This window comes from Balaenoptera musculus, chromosome 15 (assembly GCF_009873245.2).
Source record: "Balaenoptera musculus isolate JJ_BM4_2016_0621 chromosome 15, mBalMus1.pri.v3, whole genome shotgun sequence".
NCBI classification, from domain to species: domain Eukaryota; kingdom Metazoa; phylum Chordata; class Mammalia; order Artiodactyla; family Balaenopteridae; genus Balaenoptera; species Balaenoptera musculus.
Window position 1 is genome coordinate 22,376,154 of NC_045799.1, and position 27,321 is coordinate 22,403,474.

The 27,321-nt window shown below is 48.4% G+C and overlaps 2 protein-coding genes across 5 annotated transcripts in view; one reads left to right on the forward strand and one right to left on the reverse strand.

Annotated features, from left to right (window-relative positions):
- The first annotated feature begins 4,790 nt into the window (after nucleotides 1-4,790).
- On the forward strand, nucleotides 4,791-13,480 carry GHRH (growth hormone releasing hormone). Of its 2 annotated transcripts, none has more exons than XM_036827093.1 (5): nucleotides 4,791-4,858; nucleotides 8,721-8,821; nucleotides 9,119-9,223; nucleotides 11,270-11,389; nucleotides 13,342-13,480. In XM_036827093.1, exons 2-5 carry the CDS (start codon nucleotides 8,742-8,744, stop codon nucleotides 13,355-13,357), a joined length of 321 nt encoding a protein of 106 aa, XP_036682988.1. In that variant the 5' UTR covers nucleotides 4,791-4,858; nucleotides 8,721-8,741; the 3' UTR covers nucleotides 13,358-13,480. The 2 variants fall into 2 exon arrangements, with proteins under 2 accessions (XP_036682988.1, XP_036682987.1); XM_036827092.1 differs by having other exon boundaries at nucleotides 4,816-4,968.
- Nucleotides 13,481-21,391: 7,911 nt separating this feature from the next.
- The window catches only part of RPN2 (ribophorin II), a 55,976-nt gene continuing 50,046 nt past the window's right edge, over nucleotides 21,392-27,321 (reverse strand). For 2 of the 3 annotated variants that reach the window (XM_036825398.1, XM_036825399.1), the window contains exons 16-18: nucleotides 26,144-26,273; nucleotides 24,588-24,635; nucleotides 21,392-21,709 (exon numbers count right to left, since the gene is read on the reverse strand). In XM_036825398.1, coding sequence (XP_036681293.1) covers nucleotides 21,697-21,709; nucleotides 24,588-24,635; nucleotides 26,144-26,273 — 191 coding nt within the window. In that variant the 3' untranslated portion in view covers nucleotides 21,392-21,696. The remainder of the gene's footprint in view (nucleotides 21,710-24,587; nucleotides 24,636-26,143; nucleotides 26,274-27,321) is intronic. The other variant, XM_036825397.1, reaches the window with a different exon arrangement.

Here is a 27,321-nt window from a genome sequence, read left to right on the forward strand (position 1 = left end):
TTCCAGCTCCAAGGGTGATGCTGAGCATGGAAACTGATCTTCATTCTGCTCTGTAGCCTGGATGTTCAGAGAAAAAATGATGCAGGGTGAGGGAAGACCAGGAGGATATGGCCAGATGGGGAGCTTTGGCCCCAGAGGGAAACCCCAGCAATTCTGCTTCCAGTCTGGAGTAAGTGCTCTTTGGCCAGGTTTGCTGCATCCATGGCTAATGGAGCTCCCTTAACTGCACGGCAACCGCAGAGGGGAAGTGAAGCCATAACCCCGCCCCTGGCACTGGGCACCGATTTCAGATGGGAAACTGGAAACTAGAGTGCCAGGCGGGCCTTGGGTTTTTCCTACAGACACTCGACTTTCTCTCTCTGTGTCTGCAAGTCCTGTTGTCACTGAGGTGCAACAACTCAGACTCCAAGTGAGAAGGGGCCTCCCAAAAGATGTCTTCGTCCTCACCGGGCCATGTTCTTGCCTGATGAGCCAGGCCCTAGGGAGGCTCCAAGGGCTGGGTTTTCTCCTTTGGGCTTCCTCCTGGGGATCCTGGGGCAGGGGCTGGGCTTGGGGATCACACAGCCTCTCCTAACTGGAAACACAGGTGAGAACCCAGGGCAGGAACTGGGCAGAGAAAGATGGGGAGCTTGGGTGGCTGAGGAGAGGATGGCCTGGTGGATGTAATTGACCTGGACCCCTCGGTGCTCCCAGGCTTTCAAAACAGACAAAGCCCTGGCTTTGGGGCCTCTGGCTTTCTTCGTAAAACCCGACATAGCCAATGACTGGGGAAGAGCGACATCTCCTGGCTGCCTGCGGCCACGGCCCTCCTCCCTGGTTGGAGAACCCCAGGGCGTTCCGAGACCATCTTAGGTGCCGGATGCCTTTAGAATCCTGGAACAAAAGGGAGTTTGGCCTCTGATTCAGTCGTCTAGGGTGGAGCCTAAGATTCTGCATTTCTAACAAGCTGCTGATACCACTGGTCTAGGGACGGCACCTTGATTAGAAAGTTTTATATATGTCAATTATATCTCAATAAAGCTGGAAGAAATTAAAAGCTTTGGGGGTTCAGATATGAATCAGATCTGGTCTCAGACATCCCAAGGGTCTCAGAGAAGGAGTTGCTTTACCACATATAAAATCTATGAATCACAAGGCAAGACCAGTAGGGAATGCTTCTTGGAGAGGTGGGATCAAAAGGGTGCTTTGAAGGGTGGTCACATAGATCTTCACCAAGGAGAGCTTGCCTGAAGGATCAGCTGGGAACAGCCTTCCTGTGCCTCATGCCTGGCACCTGCACTGTGTCTACCAATCCAGAAAACCAACCTGACTAACAGCCATAATAACTGACTTGGGGCAGGCCCAAAGATTCCAAGCAAGGTGACTTTAAAATGCTCATGCGAGTAACATTTCTGAGCAACCCAGAGTCACTTAACTGATTTGCTAAGTATAATCGACTTCACCTCTTAAAAAGAACTCTTCTAATGACCTTCCCAAATGCAGACTTTTCCAGAAAGAGATGAACCTCTAACGGTGATCGGATCACCCTCCAATCACAGGCTCTTCTGCTTGGGTAGAACGTGAAGTAGGAGAAAGGACCCCCCTGGCCCTGTTTCACAGAAGAGGAAACTGAGGCTCAGGGAAGTCACATCACTTTGCCTGAGGCCACCTAGCAAGGCCAACCACTAGCCCCTCACTCTGACATAGCACTCATGAGCACTCCTGTGCCATCTGCTGCCGCTGACTCCATAAAAACAGTCCCAGAAGACACGGAGTGGGGGGAGGGGGTGTCAAGGGAATCTGGGAGTCTGGGGTCCAGGCCTTCCATCCCTGCACGGTGGCCTCGGGCTGGGAACACTGCCATGATCCAGGGAGGGCAATGAAAGCAGCTTTTACAAAGCGGGGTCTGAGGCCCTCGGACAGGCCCCCTTTGTCGACTTCCTCTGTCCTCCCCACCCCCAAGCCCCTTGCCTTCAGCATCACCCTCTTTGAATGGCTGGCTCCAGCACACTGCAAATTTGCAACACAAATGCATGGCTTGTCTCTCAGAGGAGCCGCACTGCCCCAGCCTTTTGGAGCCTTTTAAAGGCAGCCTTTCTCTGGGGCGCTTTCTTTCCACAGCTCAAGCCCCCAACCCTTACACACAGGCCCGATCTCGCTAATTAACGCTGGATGAAAACCCGTCCTGGGAAGAGAGCCGGGTGGTGAGCGAGCTGTTCCCACCCTTCTCGGAGGATGAGGACGGAACTGGTGGAGGGGGCTGGACTCTCAGTCTCAAGGCTCTTCCTGGCTTCCTCCCTCCATCCTCTTCCTTGATGGGTTTAAGAATTTACAGCAAGTTAAGCTCATCACCCGGGATGGCTCCCAGCTCTCCCTGCCCGGCTTTCAGAGCTCAGCTCTGATCATAAGAACTACAGTAACAGCTGACACTGGCCAAGTGTACCAGACACTTTACAAGCATATTTCTGATCCTTGCAACAACCTGGGGAGGCAGGTATTATGGTGCCCATTGTACAGATGTGGTAACTGAGGCTCAGAGCAATTAAACACTTAGTGTGTCCCTCTCTAGGTCTACCTGCCTGAGGTGATGGTGGCACAACTGGATAAACTTATGAAAACTCATTGAACCGTAGACTTCAAACAGATGACTTTTATGGTGTGTGAATTGTACTTCAATAAAACCATTAAAGTTCTTTAAAAAAAAAAAAAAGTAAGAAAATAAGAATTGGTGGACCATGGAACATTAGCTTGTTGTGGAACACTGAATTTGCAAGTCAGAAATCTTTGAGTCCTGGCTCTACCACTGCCCAGCTGTGTGACTGTGGGAAAGTGGGCAGCCTCTTTGTGCCTGTTTCCTCATTTATAACAACAACGATAGCAGTGGTAAGAGCTAACTTATGAGACTTACTCTATTCCAGGCTTGTACCTTATCCACTGTCACATTTAATCCTCACCCAACAGCCTCATGAGCCTCACTCCCACTTTACAGATTAGGAAACTGAGATCAAGCATGAAGTCTTTAGCTCAGTCCCTGGCACAGAGCTTCAGCTGGGGTTGAATTCTGAGTCCCATGGTTTCTTCAGCCAATTCTGTGTGTCCTATATCTGTCCCCTGGCCTTGTGTCCATTCTGGGCGCCCAGCTCTCTGTGGTCCCCACCTTGTGTTTGCTGAGATAACCCCACACCTCCTGACTGTATGAGAGCCCATCGCCCTGGGGGCTCCCAACTCCTCCATCTGCCACCTGCTGCTGTGACCTGTCAACCTACGCTTAGTCCCTGGGGATCTGGCCTGACCTGACCACTTCATGTCCAGGCCTTCAGGGCGACATGCCACTCAGTCCCTGCTTCCCTGGGGAACAATGTATGTTTGCCAAAAACATGGCTCAGTGCAAGCTAAGAAACAGGATCACAAATGTCACTGCTAGGAGGTTCCTTCAGACATTACTGGTTCTAAATGTGAACCGTAGAGTTGTCCCAGGGGCAGGCAAAGACAGTCTCCAGTCTCCATTCTTCAACCAGAGCAGCCCCGTTTAAAAAAATCTGTTTTGGGGGCTTCCTTGGTGGCGCAGTGGTTGAGAATCTGCCTGCCAATACAGGGTACACGGGTTCGAGCCCTGGTCTGGGAAGATCCCACATGCCGCGGAGCAACTGGGCCCGTGAGCCACAGCTACTGAGCCTGCGCGTCTGGAGCCTGTGCTCCGCAACAAGAGAGGCCGCGATGGTGAGAGGCCCGTGCACCGTGATGAAGAGTGGCCCCCGCTTGCCGCAACTGGAGAAAGCCCTTGCACAGAAACGAAGACCCAACACAGCCAAAAATAAATAAATAAATTAAAAAAAAAAATCTGTTTTATATACTGCGCTTTCATAGAAGATTTCCGAAGAAAATCCACGTTTCAAACTCTTTTAAAAGTTTGAAAGCTACTGTTCTCTGCTGTTTCGCTGGGGGTGCGAGTGGGAATTGATGGTATAGAAGCTGAGGCTCGGAGGGTAGAAGTAGCTTGCTGAGGGTCACCGAGGTCGTGATGGACAGACACAGGAGGGACAGCAGGTGTCCGAACTCTTACCTTAGGGCTATTTCCACTCCTCGACAACAGCCATATGGGAAACCAGAGCTTCTGCCTCGCACACTTTCACGCCATTCTTGAAGATTCTTTAGCTATAGGCTAGAGAAATCTGGAAACACCACTCTCCCAAGATTTCCATCTCTTTCCTCTCACTTCACACACCTCTGAGGCAACTGTCGACGTTTGGCTGCTCCGACATGCGACTATGGATGCCCCCCGGGGCTAGCTGCCTACACCAGTCTGTGACCACAGCGGCTTAAGTCAAATAGAGGAAAATCTAGATAATTGGATAAGGGAAATCGCAAACAACTCTCCTCACTAAGGGGAGAAGAACACAAAACACTTAGTCTGTAAAGTTGACTGCCCTGAAGTGAAATAAAGTTGCACACGGGCAAAACAAGATTATATGAACTTTTAAAAAGGCTCATTTATCTCAGAGAGTAAGTGCACCCTTGGTGTTTCACTGTAAGGAGTACTCCAATTATTAGAGGAGCAGTATTAGACTCTCTATTCCTCTTGGAATAATATGATAACTTTCTGCTCTGTCTGTTCTCGCAAAGATAAAGGGAAAGTTCATTACGAGCCTTAATTTGCAAGGGGCAAAACCTCTTTCCCCTATTAGGGTTTGTCAGTGTGATGCTAAAAATGATCCTTTGGTGGACTTGTGAGTAATTGATTCTCTGACGCTGACAACGCTCGGGAAAATGAAGGTATAAATGATGGGAGCGCCACGCAGCCGCTGGAGCAAACGCCGAGCGCGGGGCCCGTGGAGCTGGAGCAGCGTCTCAGAGCAGAGGGAGACCTACCACCTCAGAGGTGAGACGGGGTGGCCCTGGGGGCTGGGCTGGATGGGGGTGAGAAAGTTGAGACCAACTCAGAGACACCACATCCAAGAGGCCGCTGCCATCCTCTTTGCCCGTGAACTGGTGAGTACATTTTAGGCCCCTCGTTAGGGGCTCTGGAATATGCTTTTGACGGTGGGTGCCATTTTGAGGTTATCTCGAATGCATGGACCTCAATCCCTGGAGAGGTGGCAGCAGACAAGTGCCAGGTGTCTCTCTGGGGCAGATGAGGTCTCAGTGCTCCTTCGAGGGTGTGCAGGTGGGCTTCTGGGGCAAGACATCACCTGGCTAGATTCTCCTGTCAAGCACGGGATTCTGCCATGGACCAGAAAGGAACCAAGTGGCTGTGCAAATCAATACCACGCACCGATCGCTCAGAACCGATTCAGCATAATTGCCTGGAAATAGATAACCTTTTGCTTTCTTGCTCAATTGCAGCCGCGCTCCTTACTCTAGGTTTTAGACACAATTATCTGCCCTTGGAGCACTCCATTACCCCCACGCTTGTCTCTCGACCCGGGCTTTAATGGTCCTGAAGTATTTGTATCTTTTACCATAAACCATCTCAAACCCTTTCTGGAAGGAGGTGGGGTGTCACTCTTTTGAATGACCGTTCAAGATGCTTCCTCGTGAAAAACTTAGATCTCCTTTGACTTGGAACACTATCGGTGAAACAGTTTATAAACTGAATCAGGATGTCAATGCTTTGGGGTTCTTAAATTACACAGCAGAATATTTAAGAAAGGTAAAAGATTTTTTTCCAGGAGCTCTAAAATGGCCTTGCTAGTTTGGCACTTGAGACCTGACTTCTGCTGTTAGCTGAAGGTTCATCTGCAGAATTCCTCTAGCATTCCTGGCATGAAGTCTGGCAAAAAGTGCCAGCTGATGTAAATCAAATGCCCATTTATCCTGAATCCAGACGACCTCAAATATATTTAATCACAGAATTAGTTTGTGAGCACTGCGGAGAGCTAACTGATACTCATAATGATAGATGCCTTCGGAGCCATCAAGGAGGTGTCAGTGGGGCTCTTGGACTCAGTGAATTCTAGCTCCTTAGACTGGCCAGGTGGAAGATGTCTGCCAACAGCTATTTTAGTCCTAGTGACACAACCTCTATTCTCATCATTCCAGAAACTGGATAAGTCTTGTTGTTTTCCCTCTTTGTCCAATGGGATTTTGCCACCCCATGGATTAGGTTCTCATACCCCAGAGGTTACAGTGGTGGCTTGACCCATCCCTAGGGCAAGCGGTTTATGGCAAATCTTGTGCCTCTTGGTTGACCAGATTATGAGGTTGCCCAGCCTCCTTCTGCATGACCACGGGTTACTGGATTTACTATGACTTGCCCCCCAAAGTCTGCCAATATCAGGTTATTTTCAACTCCCTAAAACCATCGGATGTGCACAGGGACACGCCAACCAAGCAGGTGTTCCTGTTCGTCCCCCTTGTTTCTTTCCCAGAGACCCAGTAACAAAGAGCAAAGGCTTTCAGTCTTCTCAGAACCGTTTCCCATGTGCAGGTGATGAATTCACCCCATGAATAGGGAGTCTTGTGATTAAGGGCTTGTTTCCGAGAGGCCGCCGTGCGGATCAGGAGGCCCGTTCTGAAGTGCCCACTCCAAAACTAATTTGATGGAGGACCATGGAAAAAGGCCCTTCTCCTCTCTGGGCTCATTTCCTTGGCTGTAAAATTGGAGGTCGTGATACCTGCTCCCGAGGGCGAGTGTGAGGGTGGGCTGTGCGGGCCGGGTGGGCACAGGGGCTGGGAATCACTTGTGCCAGCCCTGGGAGAAGGGGCAGCGGGTGGGGAGGCTGAGGTGGAGCTTAGGCCGAAAACAGGGGTTAGGGCTTCGCTCTGGAGGGAGTGAGGTGTCAAGGGATTCTGAGAGGTGAGTGAGGTGACTGGGGGCCTGGATGTGCTCAGGTCATTAAAAGATCAGCAGGAAAGAAGGCGAGAATGCCCAGGATGCAGCTGGGAGACAGAAAAAGCAGTGATCATGTCAAGGACACCCCTTTGCCTCCAAAATTCTCCTTACTTAGGAAACTCCAGCTGTGGACCAGGTCGGGAAAGCGGGGCCAGGTGTGATAGTGTGTGATGAGGACAGAAGACTGAAGATCCTTGGTCTGGGGGGCCAAGTTCTAAGTCAGATGCAAAACGCATCTAAAGGGCTTGTCGTGTGGATGAAGGCGCAGCAGGTCTGGGAGGCACGGCAGGTGGATGTCAAAGGGGCAGCCCGTGGGGCCGACACCACGGTCTCATCTTTTCTCTAGCCCCAATCCTTACCAGAATAGTAAACGCTTAACAAGTATTTGCAGGATAAGGGGACTTGGACTTGATGCAATGAGAAAAACTTCCTAACAGGAAGAGCTGCCTGGAAATAGGACAGACTGGCTTGGAGTTAGTGAGCTCCCTGTCACTCACCGGCAGCAAGTGTTTGAGCTGAACCTGGAGCATTGTCTTTGGGCGGGGAGGACGAAGGGGTGCACATCAAAGAGGGGCTGATGACTGAGGCCTGGATGGTTGCTCCCTCCAGCCCTGGAGGTGCCGGGGTCTCGGGCAGCATTGAGCAGCCCCCGGGGTGCTTCCTGGAGTCTCAGGGCATCCCTGGGTTAGTCGAGACCCCAGTGTCTGGGAGAAGAGGGGTGATGCCCTGAGAGGGCAAGTGAGCCCAGGAAAGGAAGTGGATTCCCTCAAGGCTGGCCCTGCCTGCCGGAAATCCCTCCTCAGCAGGACCAGCTGGAAATGGAGCGATGCGGGGAGATGGTGGGACATGAGGGGTCCTGCCCTCAGGGGCTGGCTGAGCCTCTGGAGGGGTCTGTATCCCCATGGAGTGCACATCCTGCTGAGAGGGGGTGCCCCTGGGAGATGAGAAGACCCAACTCTGAGGTGGCTGAGTCACCCCGAGGCCAGCCGTTTCCACACCGTGGTCTGACAGCAGTGGCACCGCCCCAGCCGAGGCGGCTCTCTCCCTGTAGACTGTTCTTCCCCTAATTGCCGAGCACGGTGTCAGCAGGCCCCAGTGAAGGATAATTACGTGATCTACGAGATGATTCTGCCTCACGGGCTCCCCAGGTTCCCTGGTCTCTTCCAGGGCAAAATCTAAGCATCTGGAGCAAGATGTATAGCCTTCCTCCCTTTCCTCCAACTCCTCACAAAATCAGGACAGCCTGCTCCCTGAGCATTAGGTCATCGGAGCAGAGGTGTGTGGAGAATTGCCCACGTGCCAAGCGCTCACTTCAGGTGCCTCATCTCACCTCATGCTCACAAGGACCCTATGCAGTAGGTGTAGTTATTGACTCCATTTTATACATAGAGAAACTGAGGTCCAGAAAGGAGAAGCCACTAGTCCTGGGATGCACAGCTAGTGATGGCAGAGCCCAGATGTGAACTCAGATTTGTCTGACTCAGAGCCTGAGCTGTTAGCCCTGTTCAATACCGTCAGTGCCACACTGGGCTGGTGGGTGACTTAGGTGACTAGGGGAAGGTGCTTGCTCCTCCCCTATTCCTCGCTGAGGCCTGAATCCCATGTATAAGGCCTTACAAGGAGGGGCGGTTTCACCATTATCATTCATTTTATGTTCAACCCTGTGAGGTCAGCAGAGTAGCCTTATCATGCCCATTTTACAGATGGAGAAAATGAGGTCAGAGCTTGTGACTGGCAGAGGCAGAACTTGAACCCAGGTGTGTCTGGGTTCTTTTTCCTACCCGACAGCTTCCAAAAGACAAGGACCAAACTTGCATGGAGCCAAGCCCAGGGCTGGGCCCACCCAGCAAAAGGCATCCCAGTGGCTATGGCTTCACCTGACCTTTTCTTCCTGTCTGTCACTTCCCAGGTGCCAGCACAGGGGTGAAGGATGCTGCTCTGGGTGTTCTTCCTCGTGACCCTCACCCTCAGCAGCGGCTCCCACGGCTCCCCGCCCTCTCAGCCCCTCAGGTAAGCAGTCCTGACAACAGGGCCTGCTGGATTCCTGCCACCCCAAAGCCAGCCCTGCCAGGGTTGCTACTTAGGGGATGCAGAATCAAGCCACCAGCTGGTCCCCGGCTATCTCCTCGGGCAGCCTCCACTGCTCATCTCTGGGAGGGAGGCCGACTCTGAGCCCCAGAGAGGTCACTCAGCCCAGGTTCCAGCTCTCTCTGGGGACAGGCCACAGGAGGACCTTATAGAGACCCCATGAGCACAGCCCCCCTGGGCCTCCCACCCTGCCTTTTGACCTCTGACTCCTTCCACTAGGATGCCGAGGTACGCAGACGCCATCTTCACCAACAGCTACCGGAAGGTGCTGGGCCAGCTGTCTGCCCGCAAGCTTCTCCAGGACATCATGAGCAGGCAGCAGGGGTGAGCTGACGTTCTCGTGACTTCTTCCCGCACCCCAAGTGCATCACGGTTTGGAGGGACCAAGTTTGGTCTCTCCCCTTGCACAGCATCTGTCATTTCTGGACTCGCCATAGCAGAAGGGCTCCAATGTCAAACCTCAGCTTACACTTAACTAATACATGATCACTGAGCACCCACTATGTGCTTGTCCCTGTGATGGGCTCCAACAGTGACAACACCAGTGGTAGTCACCACCTGACTGTGACTCTGCCAGAAACAAAGACTTTGCCCTGGGACATTTACACACACCCAGCACAGTGCTGGGCACAGAGTAAGCCCTTGGTAGTGTTAGCCATTATTCTTAGTTTCTTTGTTTCTTTTCTTCTTCTTCTTCTTTTTTTTTTTTTTAGTATTTATTTATTTATTTGGCTGTGCCGGGTCTCAGTTGCAGCACATGAGATCTTTAGCTGTGGCAAGAAAACTCTTAGTTGCGGCATGTGGGATCTTTTAGTTGCAGCATGCGGGATCTAGTTCCCTGACCAGGGATCGAACTCAGGGCCCCCTGCATTAGGAGCGCGAAGTCTTAACCACTGGACCGCCAGGGAAGTCCCTATTCTTAGTTTCTTATGTGCTCTTTCCAACAACTCTACAAAGCAGGTCCTCTACCCCCATCGTACAGAAGCTACGTTAATAGCTTCTAAAAGACACACACCAAAGAGTGGCAGAGTTAGCATTCAAACAGCCTGACTCTACAGCCTGAACACTTTTTAGTTTTTTGTTTGTTTTTTTAAAATTTATTAATTTATTTATTTTTGGCTGCGTTGGGTCTTCGTTGCTGCGCATGGGCTTCCTCTAGCTGTGGCGAGTGGGAGCTACTCTTCGTTGTGGTGCGCGGGCTTCTCATTGCGGTGGCTTCTCTTGTTGCAGAGCACGGGCTCTAGGCGCGCAGGCTTCAGTAGTTGTGGCTTGCAGGCTCTAGAGTGCAGGTTCAGTAGTTGTGGCGCATGGGCTTAGTTGCTCCGTGGCATGTGAGATCTTCCCAGACCAGGGCTCGAACCCATGTCCCCTGCATTGGCAGGCGGATTCTTAACCACTGCGCCACCAGGGAAGACCCACTTTTTAGTTTTTATTTTGAAAAAATTCCAAACTTACAGAGAAGTTGCAGCAATAGTACAAAGGGCTTTCACATACCCTTCCCTGTAGTCAACAGTTCCTAATATTTTTATTATATTTGCTTACTTTGTATCTATATCTAGACATACACACAAACCCAGGTATGTATTATTATTATTATTATTTTGCTGAGCCATTTGGGAGTGGATTGCAGTCATCATGACCCTTTATCCTTAAGTACTTCTGTGTGTGTCTCCTAGTATCTAATCAAAGGACACTCTCTTAAATAATCACAGTATAATTATCACTTAGAGTCCATACTCAAATTTCACCAGTTGTCCCCAGATGTCCTTTATAACAATTATTGATCTTCCTCATCCAGGACCCAATCCAGCATCACAGGTGGCATCATAGTTGTCATGTCTCTTTAGTTTCTTTTAATCTGGACCAGTTCTTCAGTCTTTTGTGACATTGACATTTTTGATTAGTAAAGGTCAGCTCTTTATAGAATGTCCCTCATATTGGACTTGCCTGGTGCTTTCTCATGATTACATTCATGTTATGCAACAGAAGTGATGTTGCGTCCTTCTCAGTGCATCCTATTGGGAGGCACATGATGTCAATTTGTCCCATTGGTAATGGTAACTTTGATCACTTGGTTAGCATGATGTCTGCCAGGTTTCTCCTCTGTAAAGTTAACATTTTCTCCTTTGTAATTAATAAGTCATCTGTAGGAAGATATGTGTTTCATAGTCTATTGTCTTCACTCCTATAGATACTGTCTTCTTAAATGTTGCTGAGTCTAATTCAGTTGGGTGCAAGAGTCTATGCCAGATATTGGAATAGGCAGAGGGACGCACCCTGCTCTGCTAACTTTGCCCTGGCCTTTCGCAGGCCTCTCTGCGTCCTATTCAAGTAGCAACCTCAGTTGTTTCTCTTTTTCCAATCGAATAGAGAGAGAAACCAGGAGCAAGCAGCAAAGGTACGGCTTGGCCGTCAGGTGGACAGCATGTGGACAGACCAAAAGCAGGTGGCGTTGGAGAACATCCTGGTGACCCTGCTGCAGGAGCACAGGTGGGAATACGTGTGTATGTGTGTGTGTTTAGGGACCTCAGAGGTTTCTTTCCCAGAGGGTGGGCAGGAAAAGGAAAGAAACTCCTCATCTCCAAAGGTGTGGGGCTCTACCAAGCAAACTGGGAATGGGGTCCCTCCTTCCACACATCAAGAACCGGAAGAAGGGGAGAAAATGTGCGACAGAGACTGGTCTTGTCCACTGCTGTATCTCCAGTGTGTAGCCAGAGGCCAGGCTCAGTGTCTGTGTCCAGAAATGTTACTCAACAGTTCTGGGATAGGATCCAGGAATCTAAATCATCTTAACAAGGGTCCCAGGGGACTCTGATGCTGATGTAGTAGGAGGCGTGCCCTGGATCCCTTACCAAGTTCATAAAACTGTAAAGCCAAAGGAAGACCAGCCCCTCCCAACACCCTCGGGTGGACAAGTGTGAGCTGCGCTTGTGGGAGGGAGAGATGGGAGTGACAGTCAGTTCCCCTCTCCCTGACCCTCACAATCCCAGTAGGAGTCAGCGGAGATCAGCAATGAGTTTTCCCATTTTACAGAGGAGGAAAACTGAGGCAAAGAAGGGGCAGCATCTGGCCCCAAGTCAGGGACTAGGCAGGCCCAAGACCTGCCTTGCTTCCCTGGAGCGCTTCACATGAACTCTACTTCGCAGACAAAGTTTCCCCAAAATGACACGACTGTTTGGAGAAACTCTGCTATATTTTAGAGCCTGACTTTGAACTGTGAGCACAAACGTGCCCCAGCACGACTCTGCCAGGCATTTCTGGACCAAACTATTAAGCAAATTCAGTTCCCAGCAGAGCTCTCCGTGTGCCGCCTCACCTTCTTCCCAGCCTAATTAAACACCAAGAGCTCAGAGATCTCACCAAGTACAGTCCTGGGGAGATGCAAGCAGCAGCAGGGTGACAGAAAGAGTGCAGGAGGGGCAAGAACCAGCCTGAGAGGCAGGATGGACACCTGAGGCCCAGGTCTGGTTCTGCAGCCAACTCTCGGCACAGAGCAAGTCAGCTTCCCAGTTCCCTCCTCTGTGAAGGGAGTGGGTTCGCTCCAATCACCGCCAAGGTCCCGAAGGCTAGAATTCTTTTTTAAAATGCCCCTAAGAATAATGCCTCCCCTGTGCCTCTCACGCTGGGATTAGGTCATCATTCACCTGCTTTATGGCTCCCACCAGTCCCCAGTGGGGCAGAGTGGCCCTAAGGAGGGCCAAGTCCTAAGAATGCAGGCTTTGTTCCTGCAGGTTAAAAGCCAGAGGCTTCACAGAGCTCGAAGTCATAGAGCAGCAGGAAGGGGCCTGGAGGCTGCGCCAGCCATTGTTCCCCCTCCAGCTCAACTGCTGCAAATACCAGGACATCACGGTGGGCCTGAGAAAACATAACAGCAGAATGAGTTCTTACACCTTAAGAGTGCAGAGTAGAATGATTTGGCAGATGGCATCCTTTTGCACTCACCACACTTTGTGTCCACATAACAGTCCTATAAGGTAACAAGTTCAGATTTATCCATCTTCCCATCCCTTAAAAATCATCCAAAGATGGCCAGGCTCTGGGCTGGGGGGACAGCGGTGGATGAGACAGCCGTGGTCTCTGCTCACGTGGAATTCATAACACACTGAGGCAGACAGAAATTAATCAAGTACTTGTACGGTAGATTATTTAATGTGTGATAAATGGTAAGAGATGTAAAGGGTGTGGTGAATGTGTGTGCTGGAAAGAATAACCTAATCTAACCCTGTCTGGGGATTAGAAGCGGCTTCTTCACGGGCAAGTGACTGCCCAGGATCTCACTGGGAGTAGGTTGGGAGAACTGGGGCTAAGACTGAGGTCCTTTTGGGACGCAGATAGTCAGTCTTAACACTGGAATCTCCATCACCCTAATTCCAGGTGTCCTGTCCCGTCTTGCCTTTACTCCAGTGCCCCCAGACTGAGATTTACCTTTCTTTCTGCGACAGGAATTCCCAAGGATGAAGATTCTGCGTATATTTCCTGCTCCCTGCAGCTGAGGCACAACTGCATCCGGTTAATCCTATTTAATTTCTGACCTACCTTTTCCTTTATAAATACAATAAAATTCCCCCATACTGGTCTGCATTTCAATTTTTCTTTTATCTTCAACCTAATTTTTTCATGTTTTACATAGTTACATTTCCCGAAGTGGTATTACAAGATATTTTTTTTTAAAAAGCTAATATTTACCAAACACTCAGTGTCAGCCGGGCAGCTTCACGTGTAGAATCTCATGCGCTCCTCACACAGCCTAATGGGAGGTATTGGCATCCTTCTCATTTCACAGACAAGGAACTGAGGCACAGAAGGGTGAACTGAATTGCCACTGTCACTGCTGGCAAGGAGGGAGCTGGGATTCAAACTCAGGGGGTCCAGCCCAGAACCGGGCTCTTAGCCATATTTGTCTACTCTGGGTGAAAGTCATCCTTCATCCACTGGTGACTTGTGCACCTATGAGCAATACCATTTATTCATTCAACAAATATTTCTAGAGCTCCCACTATGTGCCAAGTGCTGTTCTAGGCACTGGGAATACAGTTGTGAGCAAACAAAGTCCCTGACCTCATAGAGCTTATATTCTAGGACACAGGGAGGGGGAAGGGTAAGCTGGGACGAAGTGAGAGAGTAGCATTGACATATATACACTACCAAATGTAAAATAGACAGCTAGTGGGAAGCAGCCGCATAGCATAGCACAGGGAGATCAGCTCGTTGCTTTGTGACCACCTAGAGGGGTGGGATAGGGAGGGTGGGAAAGAGATGCAAGAGGGAGGGGATATGGGGATATATGTATATGTATAGCTGATTCACTTTGTTATAAAGCAGAAACTAACACAACATTGTAAAGCAATTATACTCCAATAAAGATGTTAAAAAAAAAAAAAACGGGAAAGAATAATAAAAACAAGTAAATACAGTAAGTCCCCTGCATACGAAAGAGTTCCGTTCTGAGAGTGCATTCGTAAGCTCAATTTGTTCGTTTATGTCCAACAAAGTTAGCCTAGGTACCCAACTAACACAATCGGCTATAGAGTACTGTACTGTAATAGGTTTATAATACTTTTCACACAAATAATACATAAAGAACAAACACAAAAAAATAAAGAAAACATTTTTAATTTTACAGTACAGTACCTTGAAAAGTACAGTAGTACAGTACAACAGCTGGCGCTTCTTAGCCGTACCAGCTACATCACCACTGCTTTTACGCTTGCTTCCGGACATCCTGCGTTTGAAATAAAGATACTGAACTACTGTACTCTATATAGTACTGCACAGCAAAGTACACAAAAGCACAACCACTTACAGAGGATGCACACACGTTGACAATGTACGCCAGACACGTGAACTAGCTTACGTGACTGGACATGCAAACGCATGTTTGCATCTTTGAAAGCTCACAACTTGAAGGTTCATGTGTAGGGGACTTACTGTATAGAATATGTAAGATGGTGGCAATTGCAAAGGGAAAAAAATTAAGGGGATGGGAGTGCTAGAGGGGATTATTTTATCTCTAGTGAATATGTATGCGGTGTGGTGGTTAGGGAAGGCCTCTCTGATGAGGGACATTTGAGTAAAGTCCCTCAAGAGTTGGCCTGGAGAATATCTCAGTGAAGAACATTCCAAGCAGAGTGAAAACCCAACACGAAGGTCCTGAGGCAAGAGCATGGAGGGAGGAGGAGCAGAAGGTCAGTGTGTCTAGCTAGAGCACAGCGAGGCTGCGGGTGAAGGAAAGGAGGCCAAGAGGGAGCGGAAAGCCAGCTCATCGGACCCTTGGAGGCCATGGTAAGGACTTAAAAATCTCACCCTTGGTGAGATGGGAGCCATCGCAGAGTTTAAGCAGAATGACGTGATCTGACTTGTATTTAATGTCACTCTGAGAAAGGGTCAGATTCTGGATACATTCTTAGGGTAGAACTCATTTGCTGATGGATACGGTGTGGGGATTGGAGAGAAGTCAAGAATGACTCCAAAGTTTTTGGCCTGAGCAACTGGAAGGATGGAGTTGCCATTTAGGAGCTTTGGCGGTGGGGGGAGTATTAGGAGTTTGGGTGTAGACATACTGAGTCTGAGATGCCCCTTAAAGGCTCCAGTGAGGATGTTGAGTAGGCACCTGGGCGTACAAGTCTGGAGCCAGGAGAGAGGTCTGGTCAGCCGGTTTGGTTTGGTAGCCGTCACCCTTTAGATGGTCATTAAAGTGAGGAGAGTGGGTTAGATCACTAAGAGGAACAGAAAGAGCAGATGTCCAAGGACTACCCAGGGGCACCCCACATTTAAAGCTTGGAGGAAAGATGAGGAACCAGCAAAGGAGACTGAGAAGGAACAGGCAGTGAGATAACAGGAAAACTACAAGAGAGAAATTCCAGAAGCCAACTGAAGAAAGCGTTTTGAGAAGGGAATGATCTACTGTACCAAATGCTGCTGATGGGTCAAGTCAGCTGAGAATTGAACGTGAAAATGACCGTGGAAACCACTGATGACCTTGGCAAGAACAAATTGGGTCGATGGTGGAGGCAAAAGTCTGACTCGAGTGGGTTCAAGAGCAAATGGTAGGGGAATTCCCTGGCGGTCCAGTGGTTAAGACTTTGCCTTCCAATGCAGTGGGTGCAGGTTTGATCCCTGGTCGGAGAGCTAAGATCCCACATATGCCTCATGGTCAAAAAAACCAAAACATAAAACAGAAGCAATATTGTAACAAATTCAATAAAGACTTTTAAAAAATGGTCCACATCAAAAAAATCTTAAAAAAAAAAAGAGAGAAAATGGCAGGAGAGGAGTCAGAGCTGGTGAGTATAGACCTGGCTGCCCAATATGGTGGTCACTGAACACATATGGCTGCTGAAAGGTGGCTAATGTCAACTGAGATGTGCTTTAAGTGGATTTCAAAGACAGTATGAAAAAAGAATACAAAATATCTCAGTAATGTTTTTTGTATTGATTACATGTTAAAATAATATTTTGAATAGATTGGGTTAAATAAAATATTAAAATTGAATTTCACCTGTTTCTTACTTATTTGTTATGGTTACTAGAAAATTTCAAATCACCTATGGGGCTTGCATTACATTTCTATTGGACAGCACTGGTAGAGACAATTCTTTGAAGATGTTTTGCTATAAAGGGAAGCAGAGAGCTGAAGCCACTGACCAGATGTACCTATGTCGGTGATTACCCAACTTTTTCTATTCATGAACAGTTTCACCTGGGCCAGATACCCACACGCATCACCTACACCACCACACAGCACCCCACACATAGCCTCTTCTTAGACTCCGAACTTTCCGAGACGGGATCAAAAGGTTCTATATTTTGACTTGGGTAATGGTTACACTAGCGTAGTTAGATGTAAAAATTCATTGAGCTATACACTTAAGATTTGTGCATCTTACTATAAGTAAATTAAATCTAAAAAAAAAAAAAAGTGAAACGTCTGGATGATGGGATGTGTGTTTGGATTAAAAGTACGAGAAGATTTGTAGCATCTCAGAGTTGATGAGGACTCAGAGGTGAGCAGTCCCATCTCCGGCCTTTTCCGACCTGGCACACACAGTGCTGGACCCACATCCCCGTGGGCCCGTCTCCCACACCAGGGCTGTAAAGCCAGCTCAGGGCTTCACCGGGTTCAGACCACCTGCTCTCTCTGGGAGCCCCCAGTTTGCCCTCCAAGAAATAATGTGAAGCGTGGGAAAGGCTCTGCGGGGGGCCACCGTGGCTCCGTGGAGGAGACAAAACCAACAATGGGGAACAAAAGCCCCCTTCAGAAGAGAAGGCTGGCCTTTGAGGGCCGCGGTCCACTTCAACCAAGCTGAGCGGGCTGGCCGAGAACCTGCCAAGGAAGGAGAACAAAGGAGGAGGCTGCTGAATGGTGGTTTCGCCAGGCCAGCCCGAGCCCCCCCCTTCCTTCCCCCAGACCCACCTGCTCAGCTCTTTCCTCCGCCTGGCCCAACAAAAGCAAAGACTGAGGGCTCTCTCAACTTCCAATGAGTTTTTCAAATGAAATAACGACCACTGGGCCCCGCTGCTACTTGTGGTTTTCGAGGTGAATGCCGTTATAAAGGAAAAGACCGTGATGGCAACAATTCCGGTGCTTTATCTCCATTAACTACGACACTAATGGCAGCTTACAGGACTTAAACCCTCCCCACAGAGGGACTGGGAGCTTCCCATTCCTTTGGGGTCCCACTTAAGATGGAGTGCTATTATTTTTTTTTTTTCCCTAAAGAAATGCTCTAATCAATGGGGGACTTGTTGCTTATGATAATCCCTTATGTTTATATTAAAGTTCACAAAGGGGTTTTCCATCCATTGCTTCATGTGCTCCCTACCACAGCACCTGGGGGAGGGCAGAGCAGAGGTAAGAGGTCGGGTCCTACAGCTCGGAGGGGGCAAAGCTTGGAACAGACTCCTGAGTCCAGGACAGTGCTCCTGTGTTGTTTCAAGCCTCCAGGCCCTTCAGTAAATGACAGCTGGGGAAGCAAGTGAATTCAACCAACCAACAAAGAAACGTGGACCTGGTACAAACTGCTTACTGGGCTCCTGCCAACGACACACAGGAAATAACAATGGTAATATCTATACTAATCCAAGAAAACTCTGAGTCAATGTCAGTGCCACACACTGTAGTCTGTGTTTTGGATGTGACCTCATTTAATCCTTATAAAGCCCTCAGAGGTATTATCCCATTTTTACTGATAAGAAACTTAAGGCCCAGGGGGTTGAAGAAAGGTCGGTTGGACTCTGACCTGTTGTGCTGAGTACTCTTTATAGAGAAGGCAAGGCCCAGGCAGTACTGTGGTGTCAAATGAAAACCAGAGCTGCACAGCAGTTAAAGAGGTAAAAACAGATTTTATTCAGGACTACTGCAATAGGGGGAAAGAGACCTCATATAGAAGTGGGCTCAATTCTGAATACAGCATGGTCTAGTGGGAACTGATAGCCAAGGAGCAGGGTGGAATCAGTGGATGGAAACTTACCAAGAAGATACATCAGGGGTAAGGGGATTCTAGCTAAGCTGACCTAACAGGATTCTGGCTGGAGATAGGCCAGGAAGATCAGACATCACCTGGGAGATGGTGGAGGGTGAGGAATCTGACCACATATCAGGGTGATCAGACATGGAGGTGGGAGGGTCTGGTTAAACTGCTTAGCAGGGTTCTTGCTAAAACTAGATTTTAAAAGAAAGAGTACAGATGGGCGTAGGAGAAATTTCAGGATCCTGACTAAAGTTTGGTCAAGCAAAGGATCTTTGCTAGTAGCAAATAATTTGAGCAACAAATCCAGTGGATTTCATTAGGCCTGTTCTCAACTGCAGCCTCCCCAGATCTACCACAAGGCTAGAAGCAAGCAGACTCTCTCCTGCAGCCTTCAAGAGGCTTCTCCCAGTGGGTAGGGCCAGAAAGACAGCATACGAGCTGTTTCTGCCTCTGCTATATCTCAGCATAAAATTCAAGTTCCCTTAATTTGCTGTCAGTCTTAAAATAAAATCTATCCCCTTTACCACGGCCCTTAAAATCCATATTTGTTATGGCTTCCAAGGATACTCTCTTCTTTGCTAGCTCCGCCCTAGTTACCCTGGCCTGCTTTCAGTTCAGATACGCCAAGCTCTTGCCTCAGAACCTTTGCGTATGTTGCTTCTCTGCCTAGAATGTTCTCCCCCAGCTCTGCAAAGACTGTCTCTTTTCCTTCGATTGTCAGCTTGAGCCTTCCCAACCCCTCTAGATAAATATTCCTTTTCAGATTTGTGATTACTCTGCTCCCTTTCCCTTGTCCCCTCCGGGATATAAGTGGACCAAGGGCAGGGAACAATCTGTCTTGCTCACTGCCACAGCTGGACCAAGCACAGAGCCTGGCATGTAGCAAATGTCTGCTGTGCTTTATTCCCCAGCTCCTCTAGGTCTGCAGGCCAGCCCGGAACCAGCCATGGCGCCCCTGAGCCCTGCCAGCCCCTTCTCCAGGAAGCCGTTTCCTGATCTCCTGCCCTTCAGCCACTGCACTTCTATGCTCAGGCTCTACTGTCTCTTCTCTACACCTCTGTCCAGCAGGCCTCAACCAGTCTGTCTTCCAGAACTATACAGGTCTGGTTACAGGTGCGACAGTACCAGGTGGGTGGGTCTCCTGCTCTCCTCCCTTCCCCACCACTCTGAGCTGCTGAGGTCGCAGCAGCCATAAGCAGGGACACTAGGAGCCACCCAACAGCAGTGGGAGACCAACATCACCTTTTCCCATCAGGGTGGGATAAGAAGCTAAAATGTAAAAGCAAGGCTTTCAAAGTCATACGTCTACAGGAGCCAGGCAGGTACCAATCGCGCGAAGTTGGTGGGAGGACCGATGCCAGAGTAGGTGGAACCCTTGGGGGCAGGACTGTGGCAGACTGGAGAGTGCAGGCCCAACCCAAAGGCAGCAGATGCTCTTCAGCTTCAGCTGATTGTTGTCATACAGGAATCAGGCCCAATGTTGCCGGCTCTGATTTTCTTTTTCCAGAGAATCCCAAACCCCCAATTGGATTTTTTTTAAATAAATTTATTTATTTTACTTATTTTTATAAATTTATTTATCTTTGGCTGCGCTGGGTCTTCGTGGCTGCACACAGGCTTTCTCTAGTTGTGGCGAGCGGGGGCAGCTCTTCGTTGCGGTGCGCGGGCTTCTCATTGCGGTGGCTTCTCTTGTTGCGGAGCACGGGCTCTAAGCGTGCGGGCTTCAGTAGTTGTGGCACGCGGGCTCAGTAGTTGTGGCTCACGGGCTTAGTTGCTCCGTGGCATGCGGGATCCTCCCGGACCAGGGCTCGAACCCGTGTCCCCTGCACTGGCAGGCGGATTCTTAACCACTGTGCCACCAGGGAAGTCCCCAAATTGGATTTTTATATGAATTTTCTCAATTTGTAAATGTTAGCAACTAACTCAATTTTAAAAACCCAAAAAACACTATGGATCAAATAAAACATGGGCCACCGGTTTGCAACCTCTGGGAAAGGTGAGGTCTCCTTCCTATCTTAGAGGCACCCCTGTTATTGCCCATATTGGTCTCTCCCCTGCAGAGTCCCATTCAGAACTAGCCAAAGTTCCAGAATCTCCTTTCCACTTTCCCCAATTAAAATCCCCATTTTGAAGGGGCAAGTCCAGCTATGTTAGAAAGCACTCTGATTAAAATAATTTCTACCCCCCAAACTCAATAAATACTCCTAGGATTACCTGCATTTCAAAAGTTATCTACTATTATGTTTCAATTAATAGTAGAGGCAATGAGCCAAAGTACATAACTATGGGCCAATTAGGACAGATGCCAAGCACTGAGCCAAGCACTTCAGATGCATGAAACTCTTTCAGCCATATGAGGAGGTACTGTTATTATCTTTTACGGAAGAAAAAAAAGGAGGCTTAGAGACATTAAGCCACTTGCCCAAAGTCCTTCAGCATGTAAGTGGTAACAGTAGGCTTGCCCAACACTGAAGTCTGCACACATAAACACTGCTCAATATTATTTCTCTAAGTGATATCGTATAACCTCCATGTAATGGTCGTCCCGGGCACAACTTCCAAAGGGGCATTCTTGAGATGCATGTGTCCCTCTAAGAACCTAAGATAGCTCATGGGCTCAGCCTTCTTTTAAGATAATCCCTTCCCTTCCCCACTGCACGCCAAGACCAAACTTTCAAGGCAAAAGCAGAGGGGTCTTCAGATATCGACAGGACATAGTTGGTATCCAGTGCTGGAGATGAAGAAAGGATGCTGGCTTTTCCAGGTAATCCTCAGCTCTGCTAAGAAAGAGGTGACAGGGGGCACGAGTCCGATCCCTGGTCGGGGAACTAAGCTCCCACATGCCATGCGGCGCGGCCAAAAAAAAAAAAAAAAAAATAGAAAGAGGTGAGAAGGACCAACGTAAAACGTCCTGGAGAAACACCCCGGCCACTGTGTCAAGCACACTTCCCAACGAAGGCCTCATGTTACATGCCCCGGGGATCCAATCAGTCCCAAAGTACCGGAAGAAACTCTCAGGTCCTCATTCCTGTTATTCTCTTTATTCCATAACAGATTAATTACAGATTTCAACTTTTCAATGCAACATGTGAGTAAGTTGGAATATTCACAGCATCGTGCTAGGGCACCATGCCAAAGAAACAGAGTATCTGGGCTCACAGGTACCTGCTCTGTGTTGGGCAAACAGAAAAACAAGCAAAACGATTTTGACTTTTTTCTTTTTAAATAAAGGTTTTTTTTCATTCCTCTTCTCAAACTATGAATTATTCTTGACTCCTTTTCTTCATATTCACTTCAGCTTTCAGAATTTCCTTCCTTTTTCTGGAACTAATGTGCTGTTCTGAAAGAAAATGGAGACAAACACAAAATTATTGAAGATTTCAATTCAGTGTTGTAGCTCCTAACTGGTGACAACAGAGAGACCAAGGTACTAGGAGATCCCATTTATAAGGGAACAATCATTCATCTATTAATTCTGTTTATGCCCCATCTCATTTCACAAAAGAATATAAGACAGATAGCTCGAACTAAAGCTGACAACATCTTAAATAAACAATGAAACACACCTGATGATACCTAAGTGTGGTATGTGAAAACACAAGATGAGGTAATTCCAGGCACACCTCTCACAGTACAAGGCCAAAAAGACACTGTACATTTCAACTAGATGAATAGAAGAATGCTCGTCTTCAATTTCCCAGACTCCAGGTCTGCCAAACAACACACGCCCTCACGTAGCTTGGAAGATGACATTCTGACCTTTTGGTACAGAAATCTGCACCACATTCCTACCATGTGGTCATGTTCTTGTCAGTGATCAGACTCGATGTCTAAACTTAAGAAAGAATGATTCTCAAAAACTGGACTCAGCTCACAGAAAAAGTTTAAGAGGGGATAAAAACACTAACTCTCTTTATTCCTTCTTTCTCCACGGCTGCCCCCCGCTAGACTCCAGTAAGTGACGGGGAAACACAAGAAGGGAAATGACAATCTGGACAGACACTGTGCAACCAGAGGGTGACAGCACCAAGTAAGTGATTCAGACGGTTCTGGTGAGCAGAAGCAAGGTGCTCACACACATGCCGTCCTCAGCAGGCAGCTGTCCCCAGTGGTGAGAGCTGATGTGATGACAAGGCGGTCTTGCAGAATGGCAGGCTCCAAACCAATTAATCAACAGTTCCAATCGGCACGCATGCACAGGCATGGAACTCATCCTGAGGACCAAAGTGAGTGCCCCTAATTCTCTGCCAGCATTCAGAGGTTCCCGGGTGTGTGTTCCAGGAATTCCGTGGCGGTCCAGTAGTTAGGACTCCGAGCTTCCACTGCAGGGGACACGGGTTCGATCCCTGGTCGGGGAACTAAGATCCCACAAGCCATGTGGTGCGGCCAAAAAAGAAAGAGTGTGTGTTCCGAAACGTTCATGCAGAGAGGACAGCGTTAGTTATGAAATAAGAACAGCAGAAAGGGTAGTGACCCACAAGCCTCCATCTTAGCTAAGAAATTAGCCCTCTGTTATGCCTGATCAAATCGATACCTGTTCTCAGATCAAAAACACTTGGCTACTAGGGACTTTCCTCTAAAAGACAAGGTCCCAACCTCAGGAAGTCCCAAATGTCCAAATGATCAAGTGACTTTCCTCTTTCTCAAGCAGTATGGTTTGGGGGTAGCAGGGTGGGGGCAGACTATCTAAAAATCAAGAAAAACAAAACCAATCCAGTTAGTTTTAAAGAATTAAAGAGCTCAATACTTAGCAGAAAGGACTAGTTCTGAAAGCAAATCTCAGCGAGAGCAACTATAATTCAGGACAAAACCAAATAGATAAGGCTAAGGAATGGCGGGTGGGGAGAAGGGACAGACCACAAAGGGACACGGGAGCTCGCTGGAGTGTGGAAATAAGTTTGTACCTTGGCTGAGGTAGTGTTTACAAGACTGTCTACTACGTCTTTCAAGATTCACAGAATTGTACACTAACAAGGGTGAATTTTACTGTATATGAATTAATCCTGAAAAAACAAAACCAAAACAAATGTAGTCGCTTTCTGTGTTGAGAACTAGATGTTCCAGCTTACGTTCACACATCAGTGAAAAAGGCTCTACATTCTATGCTTTTGTTGATTACTCCTATTTTCAGAGGAGTGAAAATTAGATGGCTTTGTTGCTTTGGCAGGGAAAGCCATTTCCATGGCAAAGGACGAGAGGGAACATGACTTGAAAACTCAAATACCTCCCTCCTCTTTGTTGGTCTAGTACAGGGGTCAACAAACTGTGCCCCACGGGCCAGATGCAGCCCACCACCTGTTTTTGTAAACAAAGTTTCGTTGGAACATGGCCATGCGGGTTTGTTTACGTGGGCTGTGGCTGCTCTCACATTATAGTGGCAGAGTTGAGTAGTTGTAACAGAGACCGTATGGCCTGCAAAGTCTAAAGCACTATCATCTGGCTCTTTCTAGAAAACTTTTGCCAATCCTTGGTCGAAAGGAGCTGATCAGTGAAGCATCAGACACTCTCTTCTCCTTCCCTCCCTTCACCTTCCTCCACTCCCATCCTCATCCTAGGACTGACACAATGGAGAACGGGTGATATTTCACTTGACATTTTAGTCACACAGGGAGCTGCCCTGAACCATATATCCTGAGCTCTAGGAACCTGGGTTTTGATGATGCTGGCTTTGATCTGTGGCCATCAGTCTTCATAATTTAGTGTCTCACCAAACCACACTGTTTGGCCCAATCAGAGGTTAATATTACAAAAAGGCCTAGAACAGTGACAAGGTGTGCCAGGATTTGCCATGGGACCATCATTTAATGAATTTAGATGTCCTGAATGGGGGGGGGGGGATGTGTGTCCCCTTTTAAGAAGTCCAAGGTTGAATCTGTCTATCCTCAACTCTGTTCTCCTATGAACACAGAGAGGGGCTGTGTCTATAAAGTACCCCGTGGGACACAAGGGAGGATGGAGCCTTACAGTCAAAGTCAGGTCAGAGCTGCTCTGCTGCAAAGTTACCATCAGCTAGGCTAACTCAGGGGGCTTTGGCTTTTGCCCTGGTCCAGTTACAGCTTGGTCCAGCAAGTGGGGAAATGGCCTCAGAACTCAGCTTCGGCTTAGGGAGGGATGGGGAGGAACAAGTGTGCTGAAAATCAGATAAATAACTGACATGCATGAGGTGGGCAAGATGGAAAGGGGCCCTGCTCCTGGGATGAGTCGCCCTTCATCTTTACCGTAGTGTCCTATATTTTGCCAATCTACTGCTCTGCTCTGCAGCGATCCTGCCAAAGGAAAGAGGGTTTGAGAGTCAAGAAAGGACAGTAAGAAGAGAAATAAGCTGAGGAAAGAAATGGCAAACACCCAACCAGAGCTTCTGTTAGAGTCACCGTTTTCCCCAGGGGCAGAGCTTGCTCTAGGACTCAGGAAGACGGCAACAGAGTGGGCTGTGACTTTCTATATAGGATGGAGGGTGGGATGAGAACCATGGTCTTCCTCCCCAGAAAGTGTACACAATGTTAGCCTTCCAGACTAGGAACTCCCGCTGAGTCAAATGGTTCCCACTCCCATCTCTCCTTAATCTTGTTCGTCTTGTATGGGCAACTTCCAGAAAAGAGTGAACTCAGCAGAGGACAGCCTTTTGGCTCCCTGGGGCCTGGACGGGCTGCTCTGAGGGAACAGGGCTCTGCTCAGAGAAAACAGCTGAGTCCTGGCTCTTTCTCAGATGCAGTGCAGAGCCGCCAAGTTCAGGCTGCTGGAGGGGCAGAGAAGTGAGCCAGTGGCCACTGCTGGTGCTAACGGAAGCTCTAGCGGAATCTGGACGACCACAGGCGGGGCAGGGAGCACGCTGGGGCCGGTATCCACGGTGAGGCACTCGGAGAGCTCCATGGAGGCTCAGGCAGGGAGGAGACGTGGGGCTCTCCCGCCCACAACAGTCTCTGAGCAAGCCTCTCTCTGATGTGACCAACTTAACTGGCAGCCACACTGGGGGGCTAACACTATCGTGTCACATTCTTCCAGCAAAAGTCCTGGAGACGAGAAAGTAGGGCACGTCTGAAACGGTGAACTTCCAAAAGTGAAAGCAATTCTGACCTTTTCTTATTGACCTTTACGTGGCTGAAATCACCCAAGTTCTCATAAAGTCAAATCAATGAGAAACACCTACGTGACATTTAAATTTGCTTCTAATCCAGGTTCGAAAGTCAAGCTGCCAGCGAGCTGCCACTGCGGGGGGACCTGACCATTCGTGTGAACCTAAGTTTGTCTGGTTCTTGGGGATGTGATGCGGCCCACTGAGCAGCGCTCCCTGCTGGGGGCCTCTGCAAAGCCCGACGCGGTTTCTGGGGGGAAGAGCATGGACCTCATACTCAGGAGGAAGAGCTCCGGGCGGCTGCTGTGGTTGCAGAAGGGTCCTTCTCGGGGGCGCGGGAGGAGGGCAGAAAAGGGTTTTCTGCGGTAGCAGAGGAGAAAACTGTTACACAGCCAGCACACTAACAACAACCTTCTGCCACCTGTCCTAACCCATTTTAATCTTCATAAAGCAATTATTTTCTTCTCTTGTTTTAATGTGCCGGGGCATAAATTGTTGTGGTTTTAACATATTTAAAACTTATCACCAAGGCTCTTTTCTGATTTAAAAAGGCTTCTGTATTGGGCTGGATTAAGGTGTCACACTGGCCCCTAAGGACATGAATCATTTTGCCACATACCGTTGTTCAAAGAGCTGGGTGGACAGAGCTGACAACAATATTTCTAATCCCACTCTGGGTCCCTAGCCCGTCCCCAACCTTACCTCTTGATTGCCTGCTGGGCCAGCATGCGATTGCCAGCCAAAAACGTCAAGCTGCCCAAGATGGCCAGGTACTTCAGGGTCTGGAACATGTTGAGTTGCGTCCAGTAGACATACATGAGCCCCAGCATAGCTACAAGGACAGGCGTCATGATAGCCAATTAAGTAAAACAGTGACATTGCCCTGAGCAGAGGACAGTTAGAAGCCAGAAACTGCAGATCCTAAGAGGTCTGTATTTATAGACCAGCTTGTTTTATTCCTTTTATCTGATGCCAGAAAGTAAACAGCTCAATATACTTGCTTCTCAGCCTTGGCTACCAAGAAATCCAGAGGTAAAAACCAGATCTCAGCAACTTGGTTCCACGTTCCAGCTTGCATCTTTGTTCTTTAACGCAGGTTTTGTTGTTGTTTGTTTTTTAAGTTATGTCATGTTATATTTGGGATTCAGTTGATTTTTTAAATTCTGAATGAAAGCCCAGAGGATTAAAGAAATGAATCATTTTTCTTTTCATTAAAAAAATTTTTAGGGCTAATTTGCCACTGTGACTAGGAAGGAAGCAAGGAGGACAGAAGAGGAAGGTTTAGTCAAAGGGGCTCAGGTCTGGGCACTGAGAACCCTGGGTTCTGGCCCAGGCTCTGCCCTTCGCAGCCACTTAATTTCTCTGAGCCTAAATTCTCTCACCCATCAAACAAGGATCATAATTCCTACCCTGGTCACCCCCGTCAGGGTTGTGATGAGAATCAAATGAGGGAATGTACACAAAAAGCACTCTGGCCAAAAAAAGTCATGGCTCTAAATAAATTTATATTCAGGTTTTGTTCTCAGCCTGACCCGGGAGGGCTGTCACTCAAATTCAGTTAACTGGGCTGGAGAGAAAGGTCATCCTGTCAATTCTGTTCAGAAGGATGACAGATGAACTACAGCAGGGGTTCTTAGCCCTTTCTGAGGTCATGGACCACTGTTAGAATTTTGATCAAAGTTACAGACTCTCTCTTTCCCCAGGAAAACAGAGATACACATTTGCCTAGAGTTTCAAGGGATTCGTCTGTGGACCCCTATAGAATCAGCACACTATGGACACGGAGAGGGTGACTCCTGAAAGAGTCAAAGAAATCAGAAAAGAATATTAAAGTCTCAGTGAAATGCAAGGGTCACCAATTCAATAGTATCAAAAGTTTC